We start from the raw sequence: 26,803 nt of genomic DNA, 5'->3' as shown, positions 1-26,803 counted from the left end.
TATTTTTTTTCTTTTCTTGGGAAATCCGGATCGATCTGGGTCGTACATCTAGTTGTGGTTAGTTAGTTTCTCAAGCAAGGATTTTCTACATACACAAGAATTCAACTTAAAACCTGCTTAAACGATATCAAACTGCTTATCACTTGAAACAATCTTTGTAATGTTTTTAAGTCTATCATCAGATCTGTACATGCAAACCAGAGCTTATTAAATGTGACAAGCATGGCAGAAGGAACAGAACTCTAGGCATGCTTTCCTAGGTCAAACTTTTATGTTCAAAGTTTGAAGCTGCACAGTTGAATTTCCCATCATTTTGAGCATTATCGTAGACAGTGGCACAAAAGGATGTTGAAGGTTGAATATCACCGTGAAAATGTTCCATCAACTCTCAATTCACTTGAATAAAGACAAATTTGATGTTATAGATTTAATGGATTAATCTCTATTTAGATCGTTAAAATGAGTGTGTGATAACTGTGGTTTCAATTTAAAAATGTTATCTTAATTAATTATTACGTATTATAGAAGATAATGATACATAATTGATCGGATACATAATTTTATATGAGAAAACCCTTGATGAAAAAATATATTAAAAAAGAAACTTTAATATGATTAACGATAATATTACAAGAAACATACGTAAAGCACCGATAGTAAGTTCTATGAGCCTACACTAATAAATTACATGCCACGTCACTGTTATTTCTTATTTAATATTCGAGTAATCAGAAAACAAAACCACTCGAAAGTTGAGCAATAAAATTGAAATTTTTTAAAGTGTTATGATCAAAATAGGAATATAACAAAGTTGAGTGATGAAAAGCATAGTTTACCCTTACATCAATAAGTGCTTTTTTCCTTTAATCATTTGAAAACGTTTTGTAACTGAAAGTGGATAAACTGACATCGAAATCTTCACTTAATCTTCAATATTTGGTAAGTAATCACAGATACTTTGGATATGTTGTACATCTCTATTTAATTTTATAATCAAACATTCCCCCCTAGCATAGAAAATGATCATTGGCGTGATAAATAGCAAGATTATATGGATTGTGTTAAGCATTAATTACTGGGGATAATCATCCACTTAACTTCATATTACCATAAAGACATTCCACTGTCCTTTTGAACACTCCAGAAACTATCTAAAATCCATGTCAGATTGCCATCAAGTATCTAAAATCCATCCAAGGCAATGTTCATGTATTATAGTATACACTTTTTGTAATAGTTCCTGTATTGAAAAGCAGTATAAATAGACATTCTGATCTTCTTGCTACTCATCATCGACATCAACATGGATTTTGGACTGAAAGTGGCTGTTTTGTTTATGTTAGCTGTTGTTTCAACACTGTCATCGGTCGCAGGTCGTCCCCATCGGTATAGTGTGAAGGGACTGAGTTCCCAGGGAAATGGTGACGATCTCGTCGATTTGCCTGGCCAGCCGGTCTTAGATTTCCGGCATTATGCTGGCTATGTCACTGTGAGCGAAACGAATGGGAGAGCACTTTTTTATTGGTTCTATGAGGCTATGTCTCACCCTGATGAAAAACCATTGGTACTTTGGCTTAATGGAGGTAAGATTAAAATGCACAAGTGGTACTAAACTCTCTCATTAATGACCTATATGACACCCCATGGGTTATGGGTTCGAGTCCCGTCAAGCACAAACTCTTTGAACACCCCAACCTCGGGACATTATTCGACTCGTGTGATGTACCCTCGACCCGTAGGGCTTTTCTGCAACTTAATTGCTATAATATTATGATGACTTTCATGTTATTGTTTAGTGGAGGTCATTGTTTTTACATGATATCCCCTCGTGGAAATAAACCTCATTCCATGATTGAAAAGTTCTTTATGTTTCAGGTCCTGGGTGCTCCTCCGTGGGATATGGTGCAACTCAAGAGATTGGCCCTTTCCTAGTGGACACCGATGGGCGTGGGATTAAATTTAACAACTTCTCATGGAATAATGGTATTAAAAAAAGCCGAGAATCCGTATCGTTTTTCGAGTCACTTGTGTAGGTGTAATTAAGTTCCGGCTCTTTTATGCAATACCCTCTAAGTGTCTGTATGATGATGATGCAGAAGCCAATATGTTATTCCTGGAATCTCCTGTTGGAGTTGGATTTTCATACTCAAATACTTCAACTGATTACAATAACATAGGAGACGAGTTTACAGGTGAGTTTAACACAAAACATGTTGTCTTTTTGTAAGGTTTTTGTATCTGATTTGTGCTTGTTTCTTCCATGGGGTTACTTACACCAGCAAATGATGCTTACACTTTCCTGCATAAGTGGTTCCTGAAGTTTCCCTCATACAGAACAAGAACCTTTTATATTGCTGGGGAAAGCTATGCAGGTATTAATCTTTAACAAAAACTGTTGGATCGCGTTTTGTCACCTTCTACATAGTCGAACTCACATTGAGTTTGAATATGTGGAAGGCGACAAAACTCCGAATTATGCTCTCACGACACAGTCGTGCAGGTTAGGATAATAGATTGATCCTCAATGGACTTTGCTTTTCACAGGTAAATATGCACCAGAGTTAGCTGAGCTCATTTATGACAACAACAAGGATCCTTCACTTTATGTTGATCTCAAGGGTATTTTGGTATGGTCAATCTGCTCTTATTTTTCACGAACTAGATTATGTGGTTGTTGTTTGCTTAACAAGCTGAAATTTTCTGCTTATGAACAGCTGGGGAACCCAGAAACAGATGATGCTGAGGACTGGAGAGGCATGGTGGATTATGCATGGAGTCATGCTGTGATATCTGATGAAACACAGAAAATAATCAGGGAAAGCTGTGATTTTAAGAGCAATGACACATGGAGCAACAAAACTTGTAGCCAAGGCGTGGATGAAGTGCTCAAACAGTACAAGGAGATTGATATATACAGCCTATACACACCAGTGTGCATTGCTGACACTGCTGCTAAAGATGACACATCAATATACCAAGTCATGTTGAAACGAACGTCATCCAATATGGTGATATCACATGCTTCATTTCTGTAACTTATACACACACACACACACACACACACATACATATATATATATATACAGTGTTACCTTTGTGATGAAGTTTCAACATAGTGATTTCATGGGTTTTTCCTTTTAACAGATGCCAAGGGTTTTGGGTGGATTTGATCCTTGCCTTGATGATTATGCAAAAGCTTTCTACAATAGACTGGATGTTCAAAAGGCTCTCCATGTTAGCGATGGACACCATCTCAGGAACTGGAGCATCTGCAAGTAATAATGCTTCACACATCTCTAGCAATGTTCCAGTTAATTGCACCAAACATTCTATATCATCAAGATTTTAAATCATTCCATAAACTTCAAAACCTTTCATTAGCTTAGCTTAGGCGTTAAATGCGAGTTTAAATATTTTTGTTTATAACTTCTAACTGAACACTGTCATTCCCTTGTCACCTATGCAGCCTAAAGCTATATAATAACTGGACAGATTCAAAATCATCAGTGCTTCCCATATACAAAAAACTTATAGCTGCAAGAATTAGAATCTGGGTCTACAGGTAAATCCCATGTTTCAAAACAGTTCCCTAGACATTCTTATGCTATTGTTTTTCTTTTTTGTCTAATGGAGATAGTTTTTTGATTGGTTTTCAGTGGAGACACGGATGGAAGAGTTCCTGTTTTGTCCACCCGTTACAGCATAGATACTTTGGGGTTGCCTATAACCAAGGCATGGCGACCATGGTACCATCAAAAACAGGTACTGAAATGAGAAACACAGTTTAAATGGTCTGATTCTATCAAGGTAGCTCTAGTTTTTTGTCATGAATTCATGCCATCTTGTCATAAAGAACTTATTTACTAAACCCTAACTTCAATAATCTATATATTGTTTGTGCACATGCATATCAGAAGCTCGTCTTTTTCACCAGCTTCAATTATCTTCCGTTTGCTTTTGGTCAGGTAAGCGGCTGGTTCCAAGAATACAAAGGACTAACGTTTGCGACATTTAGAGGAGCTGGCCATGCAGTTCCTTGCTTCAAACCAAGCAGTTCACTGGCCTTCTTCTCAGCTTTTCTCCTTGGCGAATCTCCTCCTTCCTCTCGATAAAGTTCCTTCATTTTGGTCGTAGTACTAATCTACTAATATATATGTATATGACCGGATGAGCTGAATCCTAAACTTCTATTTGAATAATGAGACTATCCGTGTTTTAACTTTTATTTCAAGCGAGTTTCTTCTTAATCCTTAATCTTTTCGGGTCTGATAAAAAAATTGGTAGTACAACTCTAAGATATGAACTAACGAATGAAGAATATAAGGAAACTTTGTTTCATATTTATTCATTCGGACACAACTATCCAGATAAAATTTTATTCGAATATGAGTACTTAAATAAGTATTCTATTCGAATAATCACAACTCTTGGTTAAGAATAAAGCGATACAACTTTTAATAACTCGTCACTATGAGTGTAAATATTGTGAAAATGTTCCTTAAGAGCCTCATTCAGCCTCTAACTGGAGTCATAATATACATCTTGCAAGCATGAGCGGCAACATATGCAGTCATTCTGTATCGCTTATTCATCGAAACAAACGAATGCTGCAATAAGAACACATAAAAACATGTCACAAATTCAAAAAACATCATGGATCAATCATTAGATTAAAGTTTAAACCACTGGAAAAAGAACTACAGGGATGAAATCATACGTTCCACAAGTCACGAACAGCGACTCTACCAGAAGGGGAGAGTCCGATTTCCCTCCATCCGACAGATATAAGTGCTCTACTTTGGCTTCTATTCCATAACACTACAACCACCCTTTTCCCTGATAAAGGCCCTGCCCATACCTGTATAAGATTTGATGATAAAAATGTGTCGGAAATGAAAAGTACCAATGCATTGTTTGCAACGATTACCTCTAGGCCGCCATTGGACCGTATTTTCCTCCCTTGAACACCTAGCGAGTCCTGGTTAACATCAATCACTTCCTTGTTTCCGAGGATATTTAGAGTCCTTTTGCTCGCGGATCGAACATCGCATCCGATCAGGAGAGGAGCCTGGCAATGAAAGATTATTAGTATGTAACCCACAAGGGATTTTATGTGCAAGATAGAATTAAGAGGCACACCTTCATAAGAGCCCAAATACTGAAATGAGACCGGTATTCCTCTATGTTCATCCCTCCGTTGCCCACTTCCAGCATGTCGGGATCTTATGTGAGTTCGAAATCACAGATTAAATCAATGAAACTATACCGAACATGAGATGAATAAGCATTGAAATAATCACAAACAAGGTAGAAATTTGCAGTTACCATTCCACCTGCCAGGTCCAGCGTATCTCCCCCAAAGGTTATTCGAATCTGCAATCGATGTGATACTAGAAAAAATACGGCAAAAATTGGTTAAAAATTAACCTATGGATAATTGAGAACCGAATCTGTTAATCGGCCTAAAGTATATATGAACAAAACCTTGCCCAGGTATCATTGATATCCCCGGTAGTCCTCCAAGTATGACCATAAGAACCAGCCCATTTTGCTGGATCCTCTTGTCCCCTGCAAAAAGACAGTTCTGTTTTGGCAACATTCTTAAATTTTTGCAAAAAGCTATTGAAATAAACTTCATATGAACATACCATTCACATAAAGAGTAAAGTATCGGCCGACCAGCATTTCTCAACGCACGACTCATTGCAGCATATCTTTCACAAACAAAATTAGACGTCACACCGGATGTTCTTAACTTCGTAATAAACTCAAGCGACAAATGAGTCTACCTCGTTTGAGGTTTCAAACCATCATTATAGCAGTTGTCATACTTCAAGTAGTCAATCCCCTGCAAAAAAAAAGCACCCTATTAGCCGGAATCCTGCATTAAAGCAAATTATTAAGTTGCAAACTTAAAAGATACCAACCCATTCGACAAAAGTTCTTGCATCCTGATATTCATGCCCAAGTGAGCCTGGCATTTTGTTACTGCAGGTTCGTTTACTGCAGAGATCGAACAAAGTTTTCAAACTCTCGAATGTTTTACCGTATTAAAATTTGTACACATAATTAAAATACTCGACGACACATTCAGTTACCCTGCGTCGCCATATATCCCAAGTTTCAAGCCTTTAGAATGAACATAATCTGCAAGAGCTTTAATGCCGGAAGGAAATGTAGAGGCTTTGGCCCTTAAGTTACCGTTGTTGTCTCTTTCTCCCTCGGCCCAACAGTCATCTACATTTGAAAACCAATAAGGAAAACAATGAAAACTCATGCAATCACCATTAAGCAATAAAGAAAAAACTTGGTTTTGTATCCGTACCTAGATTTACGTACTTGTATCCAAGTCCTACTAAACCGGTTGAAACAAGAGCATCCGCTGTCAAAATCAACATTCTTAAACGATTTAAATGTTTGGTTTTTTTTGTTCAAATCCTAAGTTCCTAACACCAAACCAAATTTTATGCCAGAACTAAATCCAGTCCGGTTGGCCGCGTTGTGAGAACAATTCCGGATCATGCCATCATGAGGCAGTCCGAAGGTCAGGCCGGGTTGTGACACATTCATTAGAACAGAACACAATGCACGAGGCAAACTTTTTACTATTTCAACTAACAAATGGACAGCAAGGAATCACAAGATTTTTCGAAAACAATAAATAAATAAACCCAACAACCACATGATAAAGAGAGTTTGAAAAAAGAATTTGAAATTCAAAGTCAGTGTATCAAAAACTGAGTACAGACAAAATGCACCAAGCATACAAATATGAAAGCATTCAATTTTCAAACCAAAAATTAGTTACTGTAAAAGAACACCGAAAGACTGCAGATATAAGGATACATACTGTTAGAAATATTCAAAGTCAAAACAGAGAAAAATAGAGTTTAAAAACTCCACAAACAGGGTTAAATGGATGACATGTGGATTTTTGTATATGGTACATAAATAAAAAAATTAATTAAATATAAAAAAGTGGACATGGGGTTGGTATGGTGGATCTTAACAAAATAAGTAATGGATAAGCATGTATGATCCAAGATTCTTATATTTCTAAATAAAAAATTGGTTTTTTTAAGTCGGTCTTTCAACTATATCAGTCACTACAATGTTATAATCAATCATTACAAGCACTAAACAAATATATTAATTAGAGAACTCAGTATAGGAAAAAACTCCACTCATAGGACTTCACTAACTCTGCCAATGCCTCCTTGGCAATAATAAAATCGTTAAAAGAATTAGGGAACAAATCCTTTAATACATACATCTACCAATATTGACTTAATTAATTTCATGCTCATCAACTTCCAGTCAAATTTCTTAAAAGAAGTAAAAAAGTTTTAAATTTGTTTATTGAAGATAAAGTCCCATAAAGTACTTGAAGATGAAATCTGGGTTTATTTAATGAAAATGACAGCAAACAATGATATCAATGTGACCATTCTCCTTATTGCAATTAAAGGTTTAACCACTTGATTTCTCCAGCATTAAAAAAGAAAGATAATTAGCACAATTCAAGAAAGCATACTACTTACCAGTACTTTTTATAGTCTTCTCATCTATATTGCATTGAAAGTGGTTCCAGCTATTCCATCTGCAACAGTGATGACCAACTTTTTTTCAAAAACAAATTCAAAGATAGCAAAAGGGAAAAGAACTAATACCCCATTGGAGGTGTACGGGCAACCCCATTGGAGAGAAGGAACCGAGTGTGCGCTCGATCAGGTCCATGGCTGATGCGAGGGGTGTTCATTGAACTTGCTTCAGTCGCTTGGTGGGCGAGCCTTAGGCTAAACAGAGCTACAAGAAGATAGTTCATTGTGAATGCCATAGGCAAAGATGGACGAGAAGAATCATATGGGAGAGTTTAGAGAGTAGAGAGATTGGAATTTTGTGATGGCAAATGCAGATCGGAAGAGGACAGTCCTTTCTTTAACAGATGGAGGTGGCTGTCTGGTTTTGGCTTGTCGGTTGGGGCACAATGTTATTAATACATGATCTTTTGATTTTACAGACAATGAGATTTTGTGATACATTTTGGAAAATGTCTTGTCTAATTGGAAATCAAAGTTTTTTTTTACTTACTCATTTTATTCTAATATTATTGGAATTTGAATCATCCAGGAAAAATGTATTACCTCAACTAAAATCACTTATTAGATTCAATCTCAAATCAAAGATAAAATTACCAATTTTTACATTTGGTAAAGTGATGAAAATTTTGATATTATTAAATGAAGTTTTGAGATTTAATAAACTTAAATTAATTGTATTTTTTTAAGTTAGTATCTAAATTAGACGTTTTATCACAAGTTAAAGATTTTTTTTACTCTTAAGCTATCACCTGAACTTTATTTTTATTCGTTGCTTTGGTAATTTTGTTAAGGATGTTACATGAAATTATATCATGTGTCAATGATTATATCATTACATGTGTTCTTTTAAAGCTTTATTACTCAAATATACCGATTATACAATTATTTATAAATAAAACACTCTTCATAATTTATTTTGGATAATGACACTCATTTTTACTACAGGCCAAATACACTCTCTATCAGTAGCGTATTTTAAAAATATATTTGACAGGCATGAATTAAATTACTTCAGTGGTTAAAGAAATTGTTGATGTTTTTAGAGGTCATATGTTCGAGCACCAACGATTGTAAGGGTGATTGAATGTTTATTATTAAATGATTGAGAATATTTAGAACATATTATTTTATAATAATCTTAACTTAATAAAAAATATATACCCTCCGTGACAAGTTAACAAATATAGGCCAAGCATACATTTTAAAGATTTTAAATTCATTTAAGAAAGTATTAGAGACAAAACACGGTTTCTCATCCAATCCTTACCCCTTCACCTTCCTTAGCACCCCTCCACCTTCACCCTCCCTAACCCCTCCAATCGTTATAAAAATACAAGTTAAAACAACCAAATTTTCTTCTTTATATTATCATCCATACATTTTGTTCAAAATCTCATTTATTTTAACAAAAATATCATTACATAATATCACATGGTTAGAGAAGGTCGCTTAAATTAAAATCAATCAATATTATGATATTAATAAATAAATTTAAACATAAACTTAAATAAATATATTTGATTTCACTCAAACAAAATTTAAATAATATTTTGATTTCCTTTATTCCAACTATGATTCTAACATTGATATTTTTGTAATGTCTTCTTTTTAAAACAACTCGCCTCATCATTTCTACGGAAATAATTAATAGTGTTACTTATTTGGACTAGTTAACAAAAAATATAAAAGTAAAAAAATTGAATTATGTGAAATTAAAATAGAGAGAACAAAATAAACTTTGAGCATAATAAAGGGACCAAATCCAGATTGGCCCAAATAGAATCAGCTTTGATTTTTCTCTTTTATCTCTTTCTCCTTCTATAAAGATGCTGTTGGAGAATATCTGAAATTTTCTGGCAGGAAAATAGATTTCCCATTACACTTTATATACACGAATTAAATTTCTGGGTATCAACCCAGAATTCATCAGTGAAATTTCCTGCCCAATCTGCATCAGCTTAAAAAAATATAATTTTATTGAATTTATGGTCTTATTACAATGAAAGATTCATTCCTGTCCCTGAAGAATTGTAACAGATCAAAAGAATTTCACAACTTATTTGGAGATTTCCCCACCAAAAATGATTAATTTTTGAAGAATAAACATTAAAAAAATAGGTTTAAGGCTGAAATTTAATGCCTTTAACAATAAAAGAATTGTCTTCATTTTCGTTGATGGCCTTCCACGATATAAGTGTTTTTTTTGCTTGAATTCTCAGCTTCCAATTCCACCAAGTTCTTAATAACAGCGTCGGTTGCAGTATTTAAGAAACCCGGCCAGTCCCTACATATCCAGAAACATTAAAAAAAGAATCATTACAAATTGTTGGGTCCAAAATGCAATTTTACCGTTACATTCACTTATAATTTTTAAATTTTAGAGGGATTAAAGAACAATTTTTGGTCTTTTAATCAATGACCCATGTTAGATAATTATCCTTGAAAATACAGAGGGAATTGTAATAATAATCTCGGGACATGTCCTAAATCTAATTAATTTTATAAAGTCAATCGAAATCTCTCAAATTCAAATAATTTGATATTTTTCATCTCGACTGTAAATTTGATAAATAATTTGATGTTTTAGAAGCTATTTCATACCCTTGTAAAGTATCAAATGCAAGCCCAACGGTGTATTTAGCCTCCTCGAGCGCCCAACTAAACCTCTGCAATTGCTCGGTCGAACGAGTCCTGTAATCCACAACTTGAAGCTGCGATGGTTTCACATCACAAAACACCGGTATAACCCTTTTCTTGCTCTCCATCATCAACGCCAGCTCGTGTAGGCAAAAGTACGAATCGCAATAATTCGGTGAAAAGATGGCCACACCGAGCTTACAGCTCCGTATTGCGGGGTTGATCTTCCCGAACAGCTTGTCGCCGGGCTTCATGTTCATGCTATCGAGGAAAGGCCTTAGCCCCAGCCTGAATAAATGGTTGTGCAGCAACCCGGCAATGGTTCTTTACGTATCGGTCCCTCGATGGTTGATGAAGATATCGCAGAGGGGCGGCACGGTTGCTTGGATGGCAGCTCCGGGTTGAAGGATTTTGCGGCACACGTTCTTGGCTGATGTAGCACAACGTTGCTGCATGATTGTTTTTTTCCTTTCCTCGGACTGATGTGTTGTTTGAGAAAATACAGCTCAAGTGCTATATATATATATATTAAAATTTGATTATTTTGTGAACACTTTGATTTTAAAGCTGTGAATTTTATAGTTTTCTTGGGTATTTCGTTTGAGAGAAAACTGGAAAATCGCAACGCGATTTTCAACTATCGCAACGCGAAATGCAACGCGAATTTGCGATAGTGGAGATCGCAATGCGAATTAGAGATCGCATTGCTATTTTCGCAAATCCAATTGATCACGTATATTAACTGTTATTTTCTCTTTATTTAATTTTGGACCCATCTTGAAGCAGTCTCTCCCATAACATTGAATGTTATTATAATTCTAAAATATTTATAAATAATTGGACCAAAAGTGAACATTGAAATATTCTTCTCTTACTCTTCATTTTTTTAATCTTTTCTATAATTGCTAATATCTAATTTATTGCTTCACTAATCTAAATCAAATACTAAATATTATTCTTTTATAAATTTTATATAAAATATTTTTTTATTTCGTTACCATTTACTGTAACTATACCCTGATTTTGATCATTACACTAGGGATGAGTAATGGTTGAGTTGAGTTTTTAGCCTTTCTGAACTCGACATGAGTATTAGACTCATCACCTGTCATTTGGCTCGACGCGAGTTTAAGGAAACTTTATCCGACCTAGTTTTTAGAAAAATTCGCACCCAATTTGACTCAACACAAATATATATACATAATTCTTATTTTTATTTGATAAACTAGGGATTTAATTGAAAATTATGTATATAGAGATGAGTATTATTGTAATTATATATCTCAAAATATATAATGAATAATTACACTATTATCTTGGATTAAATAGTTTTCACTGTAAACCTTAATTCGACTCAACCTTATCCTCGAAAAGCCCTGACTTGATCCAAACCTAAATTTTTAAATAAAAAATCTTGACCCTATAAAATCAGGTTAAATTAGAGTCTCATACTCATCTCTAATTACACAGAATTAAATTGAAATTATTCAATCTCAAGGAACAATACTTAATTCTCATCTTTGTTTGCTCATTTTCTTTTAGGTTATGAGTTTTAGACCCACCAGAAGCATTCTCATTTCTCCCCCAGTCCTTCCTTCCCCTCCCTTCTAGGTATGATTAGAATTAGATTTAAAATTTATAAAGAAAAAAAAAACTTATTCTTACTTTATTATACTTCATTCACTCATTTTTATCCAAAAAAAAGGTCACTCATTAAAATATTAATTATATTTATAATATCACACAACTAATCCTCAACTATGTAGAAAATCGACACATTTTAATACTATAAAAGGAACAAAAATGGAGAGTTTGCCAATGAATCCAAAGATCAGTTCAGTATGAAATATTCATGGCAGCGTCCAAAGATGGATATTTTTTTTGTTGGTGAACAAAAAAATTAAAAATACAGAGGATTAAGCTTCTACTGACAACATGTAATCTTCAGCTTCCCGTTGGACAATATCAATGACTTCCATGGTGGGGTGGAAAAAACAATATGAACTTCTCCTCTAGTCACGGCAATCTTCGCTAGTCTATCCGTCACCTTGTTTGCATTCCTGCTTATGTGCTTTAAATCAACATTCCAATTCCTGTTAATCAACTCATTCACGCAGTCAATAAGAGTGAAAATCGATCCTCTCTTTGTGTTATTCTTTAACATTCAAACAACCTCCAAACTATTTGTTTCCACCGTGATTAACCGCTCTCCTAGATTCCAAGCATGAGAAAAACCTTCATGGATACCCCATAACTCCGCTTCAACTATAGAACAAATTCCGATCGCTTTTGAGAAACCAAACATCCAACCACCATTCGAAGATCGAAGAACACCTCCACATGATGCAAATCCGCTTCCTATGTCACGGGACCCATCGGTATTAATCTTACACCAATTGTGAGGAGGCGGTTGCCAAACATCAGGCATAGTACATGAACGGTGAGAAAGTTGAATCGTTGATAAAGATGATTTCATTGCACGGTTCGCTTCGAGAGTGAGGCACCTGCTCATCTCCAATACAGACTCATGCTCAAAATAATCCGGATCAAAAATTCTGCTATTCCGATTCTTCCAGATTAACCAAAGGATTTAACCAAACCGTAAGTCCCAAGCATTCTCCTCACGTGCATAAAACCCGAGGAAGCGATATTGATTTGCATCCAACTTCTGATATCCTTGGTACAAAAATCCTCTATCTTTTCAGTTTTAACTAATGTTGACCAAATAGCCATAGCCATGTAACATTGGCGAAAAAGATGGTTGATGATTCGCCCGTCTGTCCATAAATTCCACAATTGCTAGTTGTGGCCATATGTCGTCGTACTCGCTCTGTTTTAGTAAGAAGTCGATCATTCGCTAGCAACAATAAAAAAAATTTAATCCGCTGCAGTCCACGATACTTTGAAATCACCTCCCACACTTTATGTGTAACGTCACTTGAAATTCCCCGCCTCAACTCATAGGCTGATTTAACAGAGAAATTCCGATCAACGCTTCATTTCCATCCCAGAGCATCTATTCGACAACTTTGTCGTGGGGGCATTGTTGCTGACAGGATTTGAACGATGGTGTTCGGCAGTTTATCAATGATGAATTCCCAACGCCATTGACCATTATGATCCACCATAAAAGACACCGACTGCCTTGGAAGGTTATCTCGCTCTGCTATATTAACAACAAAGCTCGCCAAAGGTCCCAAATCACAAAGCCAATCCTCCCTCCAAAAATCTACATTACAACCATTACCAATATTCCAAACAATGATTTGTCATACCTCATTCCATACTTGAGAAATACCCTTCCAAACATGCGAGCTCCTCGTGCGATTAATGGATTCGGGGATCAATTCTACCCATTTATATTTAGAACGTATCACTCTAGCCCACAGCTGATCGGAATTAACCACTAATTTGTAAGCTAGTTTCATGATAAAAGCTTAATTCTGAACACTTAATTTCCGCATACCCAGGCCACCGTTAACAGTTGGTTTACAAATATTTTCCCAATGCACAAGAGGTAATTCACCTCTATTCTCGGTACGACCCCAAATAAATCCCCGAATTAATTGTTCAATCTCTTTACATATCCCTTTGGGAAGCATCATTGATTGCATTGAATAAGAAGGAATTACCGAAAGTATTGTTTTTGCCAAAGTAATTCTCCCAACCAAGGACAACGATTTTTCCTTCCACCCCGTGAGCTTATCACCAACTCTTGAAACAATATAACTATATGAAGCTTTCGTAATCTGAGAATGTAACAGAGGGACTCCCAGATACTTACCCAAATTTTGAACTTCTTGAAAGCCAAAAGAAGCATTAATGGAATTCTTCAAATCCAAATCCACATTCTTTGAGTAATAAATAGTAGTTTTCTGCATATTTATTTTTTGACCAGAGGATTTGCAAAATAGCTCCAAAATACCCTGTATAACATCACATTGCTCGATAGAAGCCTCAGCAAGGAGTACCAAGTCATCAGCGAAGAAAAGATGGGAGAGAGCAGGTATGTTACTGCACAAGCGAATAGGTTTCCACCTACCATTGTTTACCGCTCCAGTTATTGCATGCCCCAACCGTTTCATGCACATTACAAACAAGTAAGGTGATAAAGGATCACCTTGACGAAGCCCACGTGATGGATTAAAAGATGCAGACATAGCACCGTTCCAAAGTACTGGGTCAAGACTGAAGATACACATCGCATGATAAGCATCCTAAGCTTGTCCAGGATGTGAAGCTCTTTTAACGTATCATCAATGAAAGGCCATTCAAGACGATCATATGCTTTCTCAAGATCAATTTTGATAGCCATATAACCAATCTTACCTTTCTTCAATCTCATGGAGTGGACTACCTCTTACGCAATAATAATATTATCCGTTATCGATCTGTCAGGATTAAAACTTGTTTGAGTTTCAGAGATCCAATGACTCAGCAAAGGTTTTAGTCGATTCACAATAATCTTTGTGATTAGCTTATAAAGGATTGAGCACAAACTAATAGGTCGAGAGTGACTAAACGACTCCGGAGATTTAATTTTTGGGAAAAGCACCAAGAGAGTTCGATTGAGTTAATTATCAAAATCACCTCCTGCAAATATGTTTTGAACCATCCGACACACACCATATTGTACTGTAGACCAATTTTTCTGATATAAAAAAGCATGAAGTCCATCCACTCCAGGTGCCTTTAGCGGACTCATGCTAAATAACACATCCCAAATTTCTTTCATAAATAACGGTCTCGTAAGCCCATACAAATCCGACTCAGGAGTTGCAGGAAAACAACCCTTAATTGGAAACACATTTCCGTCAACCATGCTGCTGGTGAATAAGTCCCTATAATAATTTACAGCCATCTAACAAAGAACTTCTTGATCAGAAATCCAACCTCCATTCGTTGCCTTGAGAGCTCCTACGTAATTATGACGACGCCTAAGCATCGTACATGCATGAAAATATTTTGTATTTTTATCTCCATGGAGGATCAATTGGTTTCTTGATTTTTGAAGCCACAAACTCTCCTCTTGTTGCAGTACATTTTCAAGTTCATTTTTCAGCATATGCTGTAGATCAACCAATCTTCGAGAATACGAGAAATAAGCGCTCTTTCAATACCTCGTAAACGGGCCAACAACTCTCTTTTTTTCCTCCCTATGTGGCCAAAAACCTTCAAGTTCCAATCAGTAGCTTTGATTTGAAAAGAATTAATGTTGTTTAAAACATCCAATTCATTATTCCAAACCTCCGACAGAAAACTCTTAAACTGAGGATGGTCTTGCCATGCAACAATAAAACGGAAAGGCCGATTACCCTAAACTCTCGTTGTGTTTTGTGCTTTAAGGAGTAGAGGACAATGATCTAAACCCACCCTATCAAGATGCAACACCATAGTACCTGAGAAAACATCCGCCCAACAACTATTCATAAGGCAGCGATCCAAACGTTTACAAAGATTGCCTCTTCTTCACGTAAACTTCGGCCCTCGATAATCTACTTCGAATAACCCCATCTCAAACACAAACGCTGCAAATAAGTTGCTAACTCATGATCCACGGCATGATCCTTCATCCCTTTCATCGAGACGAAGGATGGAGGTAAAATCACCACCCAAAACCCAAGCTTCATTCCCGCCTGGATCGAGATTAATAAGATGCTTCCATACTAACTTGTGTTTCTCCACTTGAGGACTCGCGTAAACTACAGTAAAATATAACCATCTATTAATAGCATCAGACCAGCATCTACTGTGAATAAACTGAGGCGAAATAGTTAATATTTCAACATTTAACTCAGCTTTCCAAATGAGCCAAATACCACCACTAAAACCAAGAGCTTCAACTCTAAAAGAATTCTGAAAACCGAAAGTCCGAATAGCATTCTCGGTAACATTACCACTAATCCGAGTTTCAAGTAACGCAACAATTCCGGGTCGATGTTCCCGAAGATAACGTCTGAAAGATGGGCTATCAGCGCCCTGACAATTCCAAAAGAGAATATTAACCATAAAATAAATAAAATTCAAGAGCGCACCCTTACTGGGGTAGATTCGGGTTAGCATTCTCTCCATCCGGTATTATAACCTCCTCTGTAACTGCTTCAACGCTTCCACTACAGGCCGATTTCCTTCCTCTCTTCCATTCTCACGCACGGAAAATAACCCTCACCATGCATTATAATGCTATCAAGATGTGTGTTGAATTTTTATTCCGCAACCAATCTGTAAAACCTGTCGATGAGAGTTTAAAATCTTTATTTTTCTTCTTCACTTTCAGTCCTTTAGAACTATCCCCAACCTCACGTTTATTTCTTTATTCCGAATATTTTTGCTTGCGACATGAAGCCGACTATCCTCCAAAATGGTGACCGCCGAATGATTACCCACAGCTCTAACATTGCCATGTTCCGTCACTTGAGGAATATCCTCGTCCTTCATGGCTATCACATTAATCTGTTGTAACGTTTGAATTGCTTCAGTTTTTCCGGATCGACCTGGATAACCCAGCCTACTAGCACCAGACTCCATTAACCCATTGCTTGGCCTTTCCTTATCTACCTGCTGTAATGTTCGAATTTCCTTAGTTTTTTTCGTCGGACGAGTACTTTTTCCTTTTACTCGTGAGTCTATACGAGAGGTGTTTGCCAGACCTTTCTCCATGTTGGTAACATCCACTGCAACCTCCGGAATTACCGTGGAATCTTCATCAATGCCATTATTTCCCTCACCTAGAATTGCAAATCGAGAGCCCCTCGTATCATCACCACTTATTTTCATATTCAGATCAGATTTTTCTTCGTACGCCTTCTACGCGTTTCAGTGATCATCCATGGTCCAAATCCCGACTCCTCACAACCTAAACCTTTATCCAAGTCAAAACTTGAACCATGGCGCTCCTCCCTTACTAGTATTCACTTCAATAGAGCCACAAACATCTTTCGAATGCCCATATACTCCACATTGGAAACATATTTGTTGTAGTCCTTCATACTCAACCTTTTGCCAGACCCCGTCAATCTTTAGGTATGGAATTAATGGTTTATTAAGATTCACCAACACCGCCAAACGAGCAAAACGACCTCTCTCTCCCGAATTTGTACTATAGTCGATCTTCACCACCTGACCAATAACCATAGCAATACGACGAAAAATCGCCTTTGAATAATAACTGTAAGGAAGCCCCGAAAATCTAACCTAGACGATTACCTGCGATGGATGTTTTTATGATGTGGTGAATGTACGACTCCATGGTTGAACCGTTAGATAGCATCCGAAAATCATCCACGGCCCTTCCATCAAGACATGAATATAACCCTGTTCACTTTCAAACTTCACTAGGAAATAATCATTCTCTAAATCGATGACTTGGTACTGTCCTTGGAGCTGCCATAATAAACCAATCTGATTCAACAACGTCTTAAAACCAATGGCACGTCATAGGAGCCGGACTATCACCGAGCGCCTCATGCTATAGTCAATTCTGTCATGAACTTGATCAGCGAATTGAATCACAGGATACTGAACATTGATATCCACGATACATTCACCATCCAGAACCACTACCTCATCCATAGCCTGAAGTGAAACCACGTCCGTCGTTTGCTTCAATTGACTCGTGACAGCACTGGCGTAAGATCGCTTCTCCTGTTGTCGAGTTCCCTCTCCAATGCTATTAACAACCTATTGCGTCTCCATACCACTCTGATCTTCCTCCATTCGATCAACATTCATCTCTTTATTACGAACTTTTTTAGTAACACGCTGATCCTCGTCGGGGAAAGGGGAACCCGGTCTCTCCAAAGGTAGAGATGATAGCACTTCAATCCCATGTTGATTTCCAGCGAGGTTACTGCCGATCGGAGGAGGAGCCGGGGGAACAAAGACAGGCGGCGGTGGATTGCAGTACTCCCGTAAGGGAGGGGCACTATTTTCGCAAGGGTTTTCCATTAATTAAAATAGATTTGGAAAATTACGATTTGGTATAAATACAAATCAATTGGCCCATGACTCATACAGTCATATTTGAATAGTTTCAGGTTGTAACATTTCTTCGCTGTTACATGAAAGCTTGAGTTCCAAGTTTGGAAAATTATAACATAGTCTACAAATTTAGATCGTCGTGCTTAGAAAATAATAATAATAATATTTTTAATTTGATATCGAAACATATTTTTTAACATTAATCTCTCAATTTATAATTTTTTGTCATTTTAATGATTTAATGTCACACTCTCAAAATTTAAAATCATTAAAACAATAAAATTAGAAAAATTATCAAGTTTAGGACTATTGTGGATAAAATATATTTGGGACTAAATTAAAAATGTTATCAAATATAGAGACTAAAAAGCTACTTTTTCCTATTGTGGATAAAATATATTAATATTGCCGTTAGATAAGTACCTCGTTATTAGGTCATGAGTGTTGAATTGAAAGCATATTATATGTACGGGTATGACTATTTTGTGACTGTACTCATATTTTCAGATTCGAATAAGACATATTATATTAAATTTATTATATCCAAACAAACAAAGAAATCAAAATTTACTTTTAAAAGTTCAACACTTAAACCTCATTATAACTAACAATTTCATTTCATACAAGACATCATTAAAAAAATCAACAAACCAATACTTAACTAAATAAACTAATCAAATTTGTCTTCACACGAAAATAAACAATGGATTCACCTTAATTTGATCCTCTATTTTTTATTGGGTACCACACTTATTATAATGGTTTTAATTTAATTATTAACTTTTTTTTAATCATATTCGATGTTACGTTTTTATTTTTATTTTAGTATCCCATCATTAAGTATGGTGTTAACTTAATGAAAATGATGATGTGGTATAATATAATAACTATTGTACTCTCAGAACTTATACATTCTATCATATTGTTCATAATTTGAAACAATTTAATAAATCTTCTATAATTTAAAGATATTGATTAATTAATAAATTATTAAAAATAAAAAAATGAAATTAAACTAAGAACCAAATTAATTGAAATTTTAAATACTAAAAGTATATTGAATTAAGAATAATTTGATAGAATGCATAAGTTTTAGGGACTAAATTCTTATTATATCATGTCACACCATTTTGTTTAATCAATGATTAAAATTGACGACAAAGTATCAAATACAAATAAAATACAACATTGGATATAGTTTTAAATAAAACATAGTTAAATGACTAAAACAGAAAACAAATATAATTGAAACGACAAATAAATAACTTACCCTATATTTTATCAGCTTTGAAATATTTATAAACTCGTGAAAAAACCGGGAAATCAACAAATCTGTTCAAACTGAAAAAATAAAATCAAAATTAGTAAAAATCAAGAACAAAAGCCTAAGTACCATCCAATTCAAACACACCATCTACTTTTTGTTAAGTGGTTGCAAATGAAAAAGCTAACCCTAAAACATCAAACCATGAAATTGTAATGAAAGCACAGACAGATGAACAAACAAACACAACAAAGCCAAAGGGTTGAACAGCATGAGGAGTTGGTTTCCATAATAAATAAGCCAGCTCTTGTTGCTGTTCCATCCTGGGTTCCACAAACATGCACATCAACCCCCGACTGGGTTTTGTTTTGTCGTAAAATCTTGTTTTGTCTTTATTTTATTTATTTATTGATTATTTGTCATTATACCTTAGAAAGAAAAAAAGAAAACGCTTGATTGCCTCGTCTTCTTGTTTCTCCATTTATTTCCATAACATTTTTACCTTTCAGTGTGTTTCGTTTTGAAAGACTTGGACAGTTTCTCTTTGGTCGGAGTTTGTTGTTGAACATGCCGTGCTCTTTCTGTGGGATTTCACCGATGTTGTTTGGTCGGAAATTACCGGTCAAACTTCCCCTGGTAATTATTTGGATTTTCTTCCTTTCGTTTTCTTATTTGTACCCTGGTTTCTTTTATTTTCTTCGTAGTAGACTGCATGCAACTTTTTTGGGTCTAATTACTTTTAAGATCCTTCTTAGTTTTATAATTAAAAAAATTAAATCTTGGTCTGCATTTTTTCGGCTAAAATATTTCTTACTCGTTTTGAAGTTAGACAAATTAAATTCGAATCACTTTTTATTTATTTAAATTCTAATTAGACCGTTGTCAATTTTAAAATTAAAAATAATATATATTAATTTTATTTTATTATTATTTATGTTTGCCTCTGTTAAAATTACATCTCGAGTCTGTTTCGATAATTCATATTTCACAATTCACAAAAACTAAATGATTTGAAAGATTAATTAATCTAGAATGATGGGGTACGACCAGCATCCTCGATCCATCCTGACTAAGGGATGGCAAGGGTCTTTGTCACCTAAAATGGTAAAACTATTCTTCTTTGGTATAACTACTATTATTCGATTTATTTATCAACTAATCTAGATCAACGTAGAGAAGAAGATAATCCTTCCAATCCCAGTTTGCTTCATTTGTAAATGTTAGCATTTAAACTTTTGATATTGTTTAAGGGGTTTAGTGTCTCATCTCACTAAACGAACTGGTTATTGGTGGAATAATTATTCTTCAAATCTTAAAATTTATAAAATTATATGTTAATATATGATAAATATATATTTTAACCTTCCTAAAATGATGAACTGATGATTTAATCTTATAAAAGTTATAAAATTATAAGCCAATATAATTGTGAAATTATATTTTAACTTGAATAAAAAATTATAATTCAATTTCGTCCATACAAAAGAAATTTCTAACTTCGTTTCTGTCCGACTGGTAATATTATTTGTAACTTTGTGCAGGGACAAAACCCCCCTCAGCCTCAGGAAACAAAGGCACCCAAGAATCAAAAGGAACTAACGAAAGGTGCCAAGAAGGAGAATTCTTCATCTCAATCAACATGCAACTTCATTCTGATCATGGAGCTTAGGAAAAAAATCACAGCTTTCAGAGAATTATTTGATCTACCGCTTCCTAATACATCAGTTTCAATGGATCAGGTTTGTTTTTGCTATCTTCTTTAGCAAATCTCAAGGAATAGGTCCAATTATAGAAGAAGACCAAATCCATAAAAAAACGTATTACAGGGACTTTATATATAATTTTCCCTTTAAATACTTTGATCCAAAGTTTGTTTCAAGAGATTTATATATTTCCTTATATGTATTGCTGCAGTTGCTGGTAGGGACGATGAAAGATCTTCATAAGTTCTACCCTGAAAGCATACCCAATTTCCGATTTTCAGAATTGAAAAGATTACCTCTTGATAAGGTATTGCCCATTCGCCCCCCCCCCCGCACCCACCCTTAAATTTGACCCAAAATGGCTGTTTTTATTGATACTATGCTAACTGTTCGATGAAATGCCTCAAACAGGTGCTGGTATACTTTTGCAAGGCATTGCAAGGCCTTGGAGACACGTCGGAGATGAGTGATGAGTGGATATACAAATATAAACATGATATATATGAGTATGACAATGAAAAATGCAAAAAAGTTGATAAACTCGGTATGTAGTAATTTTTCTCGACGGTGTTCTTCAGTGTTGGTGATGACTATATATTGTTCTTACATTTTGACTTTGGCAGTTGAAATTGCTGTGGAAACTCTCAATGGATTGATTAAGATAGCGAGAGAGAAATTCGATATGACTGATGAAGATGATGAGAACAAGGAGTTTGGTTTGAAGGTGAAAACGTTTGGAAAGGTCTTGAAGGAATCTTATTCAGACAACGGATCCAGTTGTCCTTCTCCCGTGACACCGACTTCAGTACTTCCTGAGGTGAAGAATGGTTCACCAAAATCCTCATCATCTGCTTTGTTGCCTCTGAGGGTTCAAGCTGCGGAGAAACTGAACCCTGTCGATGTGAAGCAGCTCCCGCTAGATATGCTTCCCAAGGTTCGAGTCCATGTTCCTAGCTCTTTGAACCAAAAGAAGGCTACCAATGAGAAACAAAAGAAAGAAGTGAAGGGCAATTCTCCAGTTAGAAAAGCATCACTTGTTGACGAAACCGGAGATTTCAGCTTTCGAAATAATGCTGATAGTGATAAAACGAAGCTCTCACTAAATGCAGCACTGCCAATTTCACCACCAGCGATGCAACCTTCCAAGTTGAAAGATAAAGAATTGGTTGCTGAAAAATCACCACAACTACGACCACGACCACCATCGGCATCACCATTGCCTTCACCGCCAACATCTCCATTGCCATCAGCATCACCATTGCCTTCACTAGCATCATCAGCTGAAGTTTCATTGCCAACACCACCATCAGAGCGAGCAAAGATGTCGACAGATATGGACACAGACATAAAGTTACGTCCACCACCAGCAGAACCATCAGCTGAAGTTTTACCTCCAATCCAGCCATCAAAGCTTCCAAAAGATATCGGAGTAGATATAAGATCCTTAACACCACCAGCGCCACCATTCTTGCAGCCAAATGTAGTATCAGGAGGACCACCGGCACCACCAGCACCACCGTTGTTACTGCCAAATGTAGTCTCAGGAAAACCATTAGCACCACCTTTGTTGCAGCCAAATGTAGTATCAGGAGGACCACCATTTCCCCCACCCCTAACATCAAAACCAACTGTAGAAGCTGCACAAGCAACACCGGTAGCAGCAGCCGGAATACCATTGCCGCTTCCACTGTCACCCCCTCCTCTGGCCTCATCGAAGCCAATTGTAGTGGCTACAGGAGCACCCCTTCCGCCGCCACCTCCAATCCTGTTGAGGTCAAAAGTAGAGCCTAATGGAGCACCGCTTCCAGTTCCACCACCACCTCCACCCCCTGGAACAACATCAACGATGCCACAACCTCCTCCACCAGCTGCAGCAAAAGCCTTGAGCCCCAAGAAAGCAAATACTAAATTTAAGAGACAATGTCCGATGAGTAACCTATATCGGGTTCTTAGGGACAAAGTAGAAGGATGTCCCATGCAAAGCAAATCATCCAGTGAAAAAAATATAGGCTTTGGAAGCATCCCTAGCGGGAAACATGAGATATCTGATGCATTAGCAGAGATGACAAAGAGGTACATTATGAACCTGAACCTTATTTCCAATGATTTTCGTTTTTAAAGAACAAGGGGCATTAGTGAAATAAGTGACTAACCATATTCTTTATTTGACTTTGATTTCAGATCAGCTTGCTTCCAACAGATCGAAGAAGATGTCGAGAAATATGCAAAATCAATCACAGAGCTCAAAACTGCTATCAGCACATTCAGTACCAATGACATGACTAAGCTCCTCAAGTTCCACAAACATGTGGAATTGATTCTTGAAAACTTAACAGATGAAACTCAGGTTATTTGAGTTTGTTTATCGACCTTTATTGCACTATGTTGACTAGTCTATTACTTCATGAATCGTTGTTCAACCTCAAGATGTTTTGGATTGCAGGTTCTAGCAAGATTTGAAGGATTCCCCATTAAAAAGTTGGAAGCATTAAGGGCGGCGTCAGCCCTTTACTCGAAGTTAGAATCAATGATCACTGTGCTACAGAACTGGAATTTTGAGGTTCCTTTGGCTGAGCTTCTTGACAAGGTTGATCACTACTTCAACAAGGTACGATTTGGCCCAAACCATTTTAACCATTACCTTCTAAGGCATTTCTCCATAACAGACCAAAATGCATATAATTATGTACAGATTAAAGGGGAAATAGAGGCCTTGGAGCAAACCAAAGATGAAGAATCCAAGAAATTTATGAGCCACAACATTGAGTTCGACTTCCAAATTCTTGTACAAATCAAAGAAGCACTGGTTGATGTTTCCTCCAACTGCATGGAGTTAGCAATGAAGGTGAACTTAATTTCCAGTCTCAATCAATTTTGAAGCTTGTTATTATTCTTATGGAATACTAACATCGGATTTTCTTTTGCCTGCTTTTCAGGACGTAAAACCAGGAGAGAAGAGAAGTAAAGTTGACAGAAAATGAAGGGTCCAAAAGCAAAGCTGAAGCACAAAAGAAGGGGTGCGTTAAAATGCAATGGAGGGCTTTCCAACTGGCTTTCCAGGTTTATAGATTTGCCGGAGGACATGATGATCGTGCCGACATGCTGTCCCGAGAATTGGCTGAAAAAATCCGGACCGATCCTCAATAACCATTGCAGTAATGCCTATGCGAAGTTCATATCGAATTTAGTATATAAACTATATATAGAGCTTGAGAAACTTCAGGTATTGAAGCTTCCAAGTGCTTTGAAACCATATGTTACTTTGGCCAGCATTGTGATTTTGAAGATGAACCAGTTAAACTCCTCAGCTTGAGATTGTAATTTATGATGTCATTTTTTTCCTCATTGTAAGCAACTTTGGAATTAGCAATTGATTTTATTATTAAATTAATTAATTTTTATTTTATTTTTAAAGTGATAATTTTCTTATTTTAATTAATGCTCTATTATTGACTCAAAATATGTTTAAATAATATCAAACTACTTACCACTTAAACTAATTCCGTTAATATCAAGTAAATGTATTTTGATGTCGCACCATAATCTATTTCCGATTGAATCGTATGAGTATAATATGAAATTATTTTCTTTAAATATATGTTCAGATATGTTTAAAATTTTATCAGACTCAAAGCGGAGTTGACGTGTTTAAACTTGAAAAATAATAAATACATAAATAAATATGCTTCTGTAAAAAATATCAATTGATATTCAATACATAAAGTATAATCATTAGTTCAAGTCCATAAAAATATTAAAAAGTGATTGATATAACCGAGTGGGTGGAGTCGGATCTGAACAACACTGTACAAAAAACTCAATTCAAGGGAATAAAACAAAGAGAAAATAATTTCAGTGACAAACAATTTTAGATAATATATGATTTTGACTAATTTTTTTTGGATTTACGAAAATGATCAACAAAATCACAATGTGATCTCTAATTCGCATTGCGATCTCCAGTATCGCAAATTCGTGTTCCATTTCGCGTTGCGATAGTTGAAAATCGCATTGCGATTTTCCATTTCGCGTCGTGATATTTGAAAATCGCGTTGCGATAGTCTACAATTGTCGTTGCGATTTTCCAAATTCGTTGCGTTAAGAATTTTATCTAAAAGGATAGTATCCGCGCGGACGTGTCAAAGACACTTATTACCACGACCACGACCACGACCACGACCCGATCCGACCCGAGACGAGACGGGGATGAGAGCACACAATAATGTTTGAACAAAGATTTTTGCCGCCTGATAATCTAGTAAATAAAACTCACCAACTACCCTAGTTAGATGCTCACTTGAAATTCTTTTTTACATTTGATAATCAAATCTGATAGACTGCTAAATGTACTTATATGAACTCAGAGTCTATCGGTAATTATAAAGATTGTAAACCTAACATGAGTCATTTTATACTTTGAGTATTTATATTCCAAGTAAGATGAAAAAGACTATTTTTTTTCCTCTCCAACTATTCACCTTCCTCGTAAAAAAAATTCCTCATTTCCCAATAGAAAAATATCTATCAATAATTACTCTCTAACTAGTACTGAATTTTTATTTTAATTAAAAGAGGTGAACTGTTTATAACCCACCAATATATATATATATCTCTCTGAAAAATTATAACTTACAATACCTTTATCGTATTATTTATAACAATCGAACAAGAAAATACCAGTTTAGAAGCAGACAAAGTAAAAGGAAAGATTCTCGACAAGTGGCCGTAAATCATGTAGTCGGACATGTCCCTAAATATGCATATCCACAAGAACCTTCCATCACATCCAGTTTGTTCACCATAGCTGGAAAGTGACCTCATCTCACATACATGACCTATCCCATCATATTCCCATAAAAAAAACCTAACATGTAAAGTGTACAAAAGATGTACAACTAGACCCTGGAGATCAGGTGAATCTGAAACAAAAAAAATCATGGTTTGATCTCTGAATCATCATCATCATCATCATCGTCATCCCATGATATGTTGATGTCAGTAAAAGCGAGTGCATCAATATCATCTAAATTCCACAAATTTGCCATGTCCATGCCATTACTAGCAATAGGCACTTGCCATGTCTGTGAAACAGTTCCGCTCGGATCCTTCATCGGTTCTCCGGTGTAATCATCGATGCTCGGTGTCGATATTTACGGTGGAGTCGTGTTGAACGAATCCACACTCGGAAAAGGGAAAACCCCGTTGTAGCTGCAATCGATAGGATTCTGCGGCTGCTGCTGCCATTGAATTTGCACGACAGTGCTGGTTTTGCCGGCATTCGATGTCTTAAGCAGCTTGTTCTTGCGGCCTCCGCCAGCCGGAACGCTGCGGAGAGCGCCACCTTGGGTCCAATGCCTCTTACAAGCCTTGCAGAAATGCCTGGGCTGTGACTTGTTGTAATAACAGAACTTTGTATTGGCAGAATCACACCTCGGACACTTCAATATTGACTTCGGTTTTTGCTGGTGCTGTTGTTTCTTCATTATTGAAGCTTTTGGCTCCAACCATGGCCGTTAGACGATGATCTAAAGGGAATAAATTTGTAATAAAAACAATATATATATATATATATATATGAAAAATTACATGATTTTAATATTGTAAGAAAGCTATGGGTT

The 26,803-nt window shown here is 36.0% G+C and overlaps 4 protein-coding genes and 1 pseudogene across 4 annotated transcripts in view; 2 read left to right on the top strand and 3 right to left on the bottom strand.

Moving 5' to 3' along the window:
- The first annotated feature begins 1,303 nt into the window (after positions 1–1,303).
- Positions 1,304–26,803, top strand: part of LOC120210534 (serine carboxypeptidase-like 31) — a 30,270-nt gene continuing 4,770 nt past the window's right edge. Inside the window, exons 1-12 of the mRNA XM_039209248.1 lie at positions 1,304–1,583; positions 1,876–1,983; positions 2,097–2,192; positions 2,280–2,372; positions 2,545–2,627; positions 2,715–3,008; positions 3,145–3,275; positions 3,467–3,562; positions 3,657–3,762; positions 3,966–4,113; positions 11,988–11,996; positions 20,759–20,761. Of these exons, the coding sequence (XP_039065179.1) occupies positions 1,304–1,583; positions 1,876–1,983; positions 2,097–2,192; positions 2,280–2,372; positions 2,545–2,627; positions 2,715–3,008; positions 3,145–3,275; positions 3,467–3,562; positions 3,657–3,762; positions 3,966–4,112 (1,434 nt within the window). The 3' untranslated portion in view covers position 4,113; positions 11,988–11,996; positions 20,759–20,761. The remainder of the gene's footprint in view (positions 1,584–1,875; positions 1,984–2,096; positions 2,193–2,279; positions 2,373–2,544; positions 2,628–2,714; positions 3,009–3,144; positions 3,276–3,466; positions 3,563–3,656; positions 3,763–3,965; positions 4,114–11,987; positions 11,997–20,758; positions 20,762–26,803) is intronic.
- LOC120210532 (alpha-galactosidase-like) lies at positions 4,459–7,956 on the bottom strand. Its single transcript, XM_039209246.1, has 13 exons — positions 7,671–7,956; positions 7,542–7,600; positions 6,326–6,382; positions 6,099–6,237; positions 5,928–6,003; positions 5,790–5,848; positions 5,649–5,714; positions 5,485–5,568; positions 5,326–5,390; positions 5,140–5,222; positions 4,928–5,068; positions 4,718–4,858; positions 4,459–4,607 (listed from the first exon to the last, which is right to left on the bottom strand). The coding sequence occupies exons 1-13, from the start codon at positions 7,835–7,837 to the stop codon at positions 4,512–4,514; spliced, it is 1,233 nt and encodes a 410-aa protein (XP_039065177.1). The 5' UTR covers positions 7,838–7,956; the 3' UTR covers positions 4,459–4,511.
- On the bottom strand, positions 9,765–10,693 carry LOC120210514 (annotated as a pseudogene).
- On the top strand, positions 20,518–24,332 carry LOC120210513 (uncharacterized protein At4g04980-like). The gene is made up of 9 exons (XM_039209234.1): positions 20,518–20,586; positions 21,024–21,221; positions 21,397–21,492; positions 21,597–21,729; positions 21,809–23,258; positions 23,367–23,532; positions 23,629–23,793; positions 23,878–24,030; positions 24,135–24,332. The coding sequence occupies exons 1-9, from the start codon at positions 20,518–20,520 to the stop codon at positions 24,330–24,332; spliced, it is 2,628 nt and encodes an 875-aa protein (XP_039065165.1).
- LOC120210571 (dof zinc finger protein DOF1.4-like) lies at positions 26,336–26,668 on the bottom strand. The gene has a single exon (XM_039209273.1). The coding sequence runs from the start codon at positions 26,666–26,668 to the stop codon at positions 26,336–26,338; it is 333 nt and encodes a 110-aa protein (XP_039065204.1).

The sequence above is a fragment of the Hibiscus syriacus genome, unplaced genomic scaffold, assembly GCF_006381635.1.
Source record: "Hibiscus syriacus cultivar Baekdansim isolate YM2019G1 unplaced genomic scaffold, ASM638163v2 tig00109925_pilon, whole genome shotgun sequence".
In the NCBI taxonomy this organism is placed as follows: Eukaryota; Viridiplantae; Streptophyta; class Magnoliopsida; order Malvales; family Malvaceae; genus Hibiscus; species Hibiscus syriacus.
Note: the sequence above shows the minus strand (reverse complement) of the source record. Positions and strands in the feature narration are given on the sequence as shown.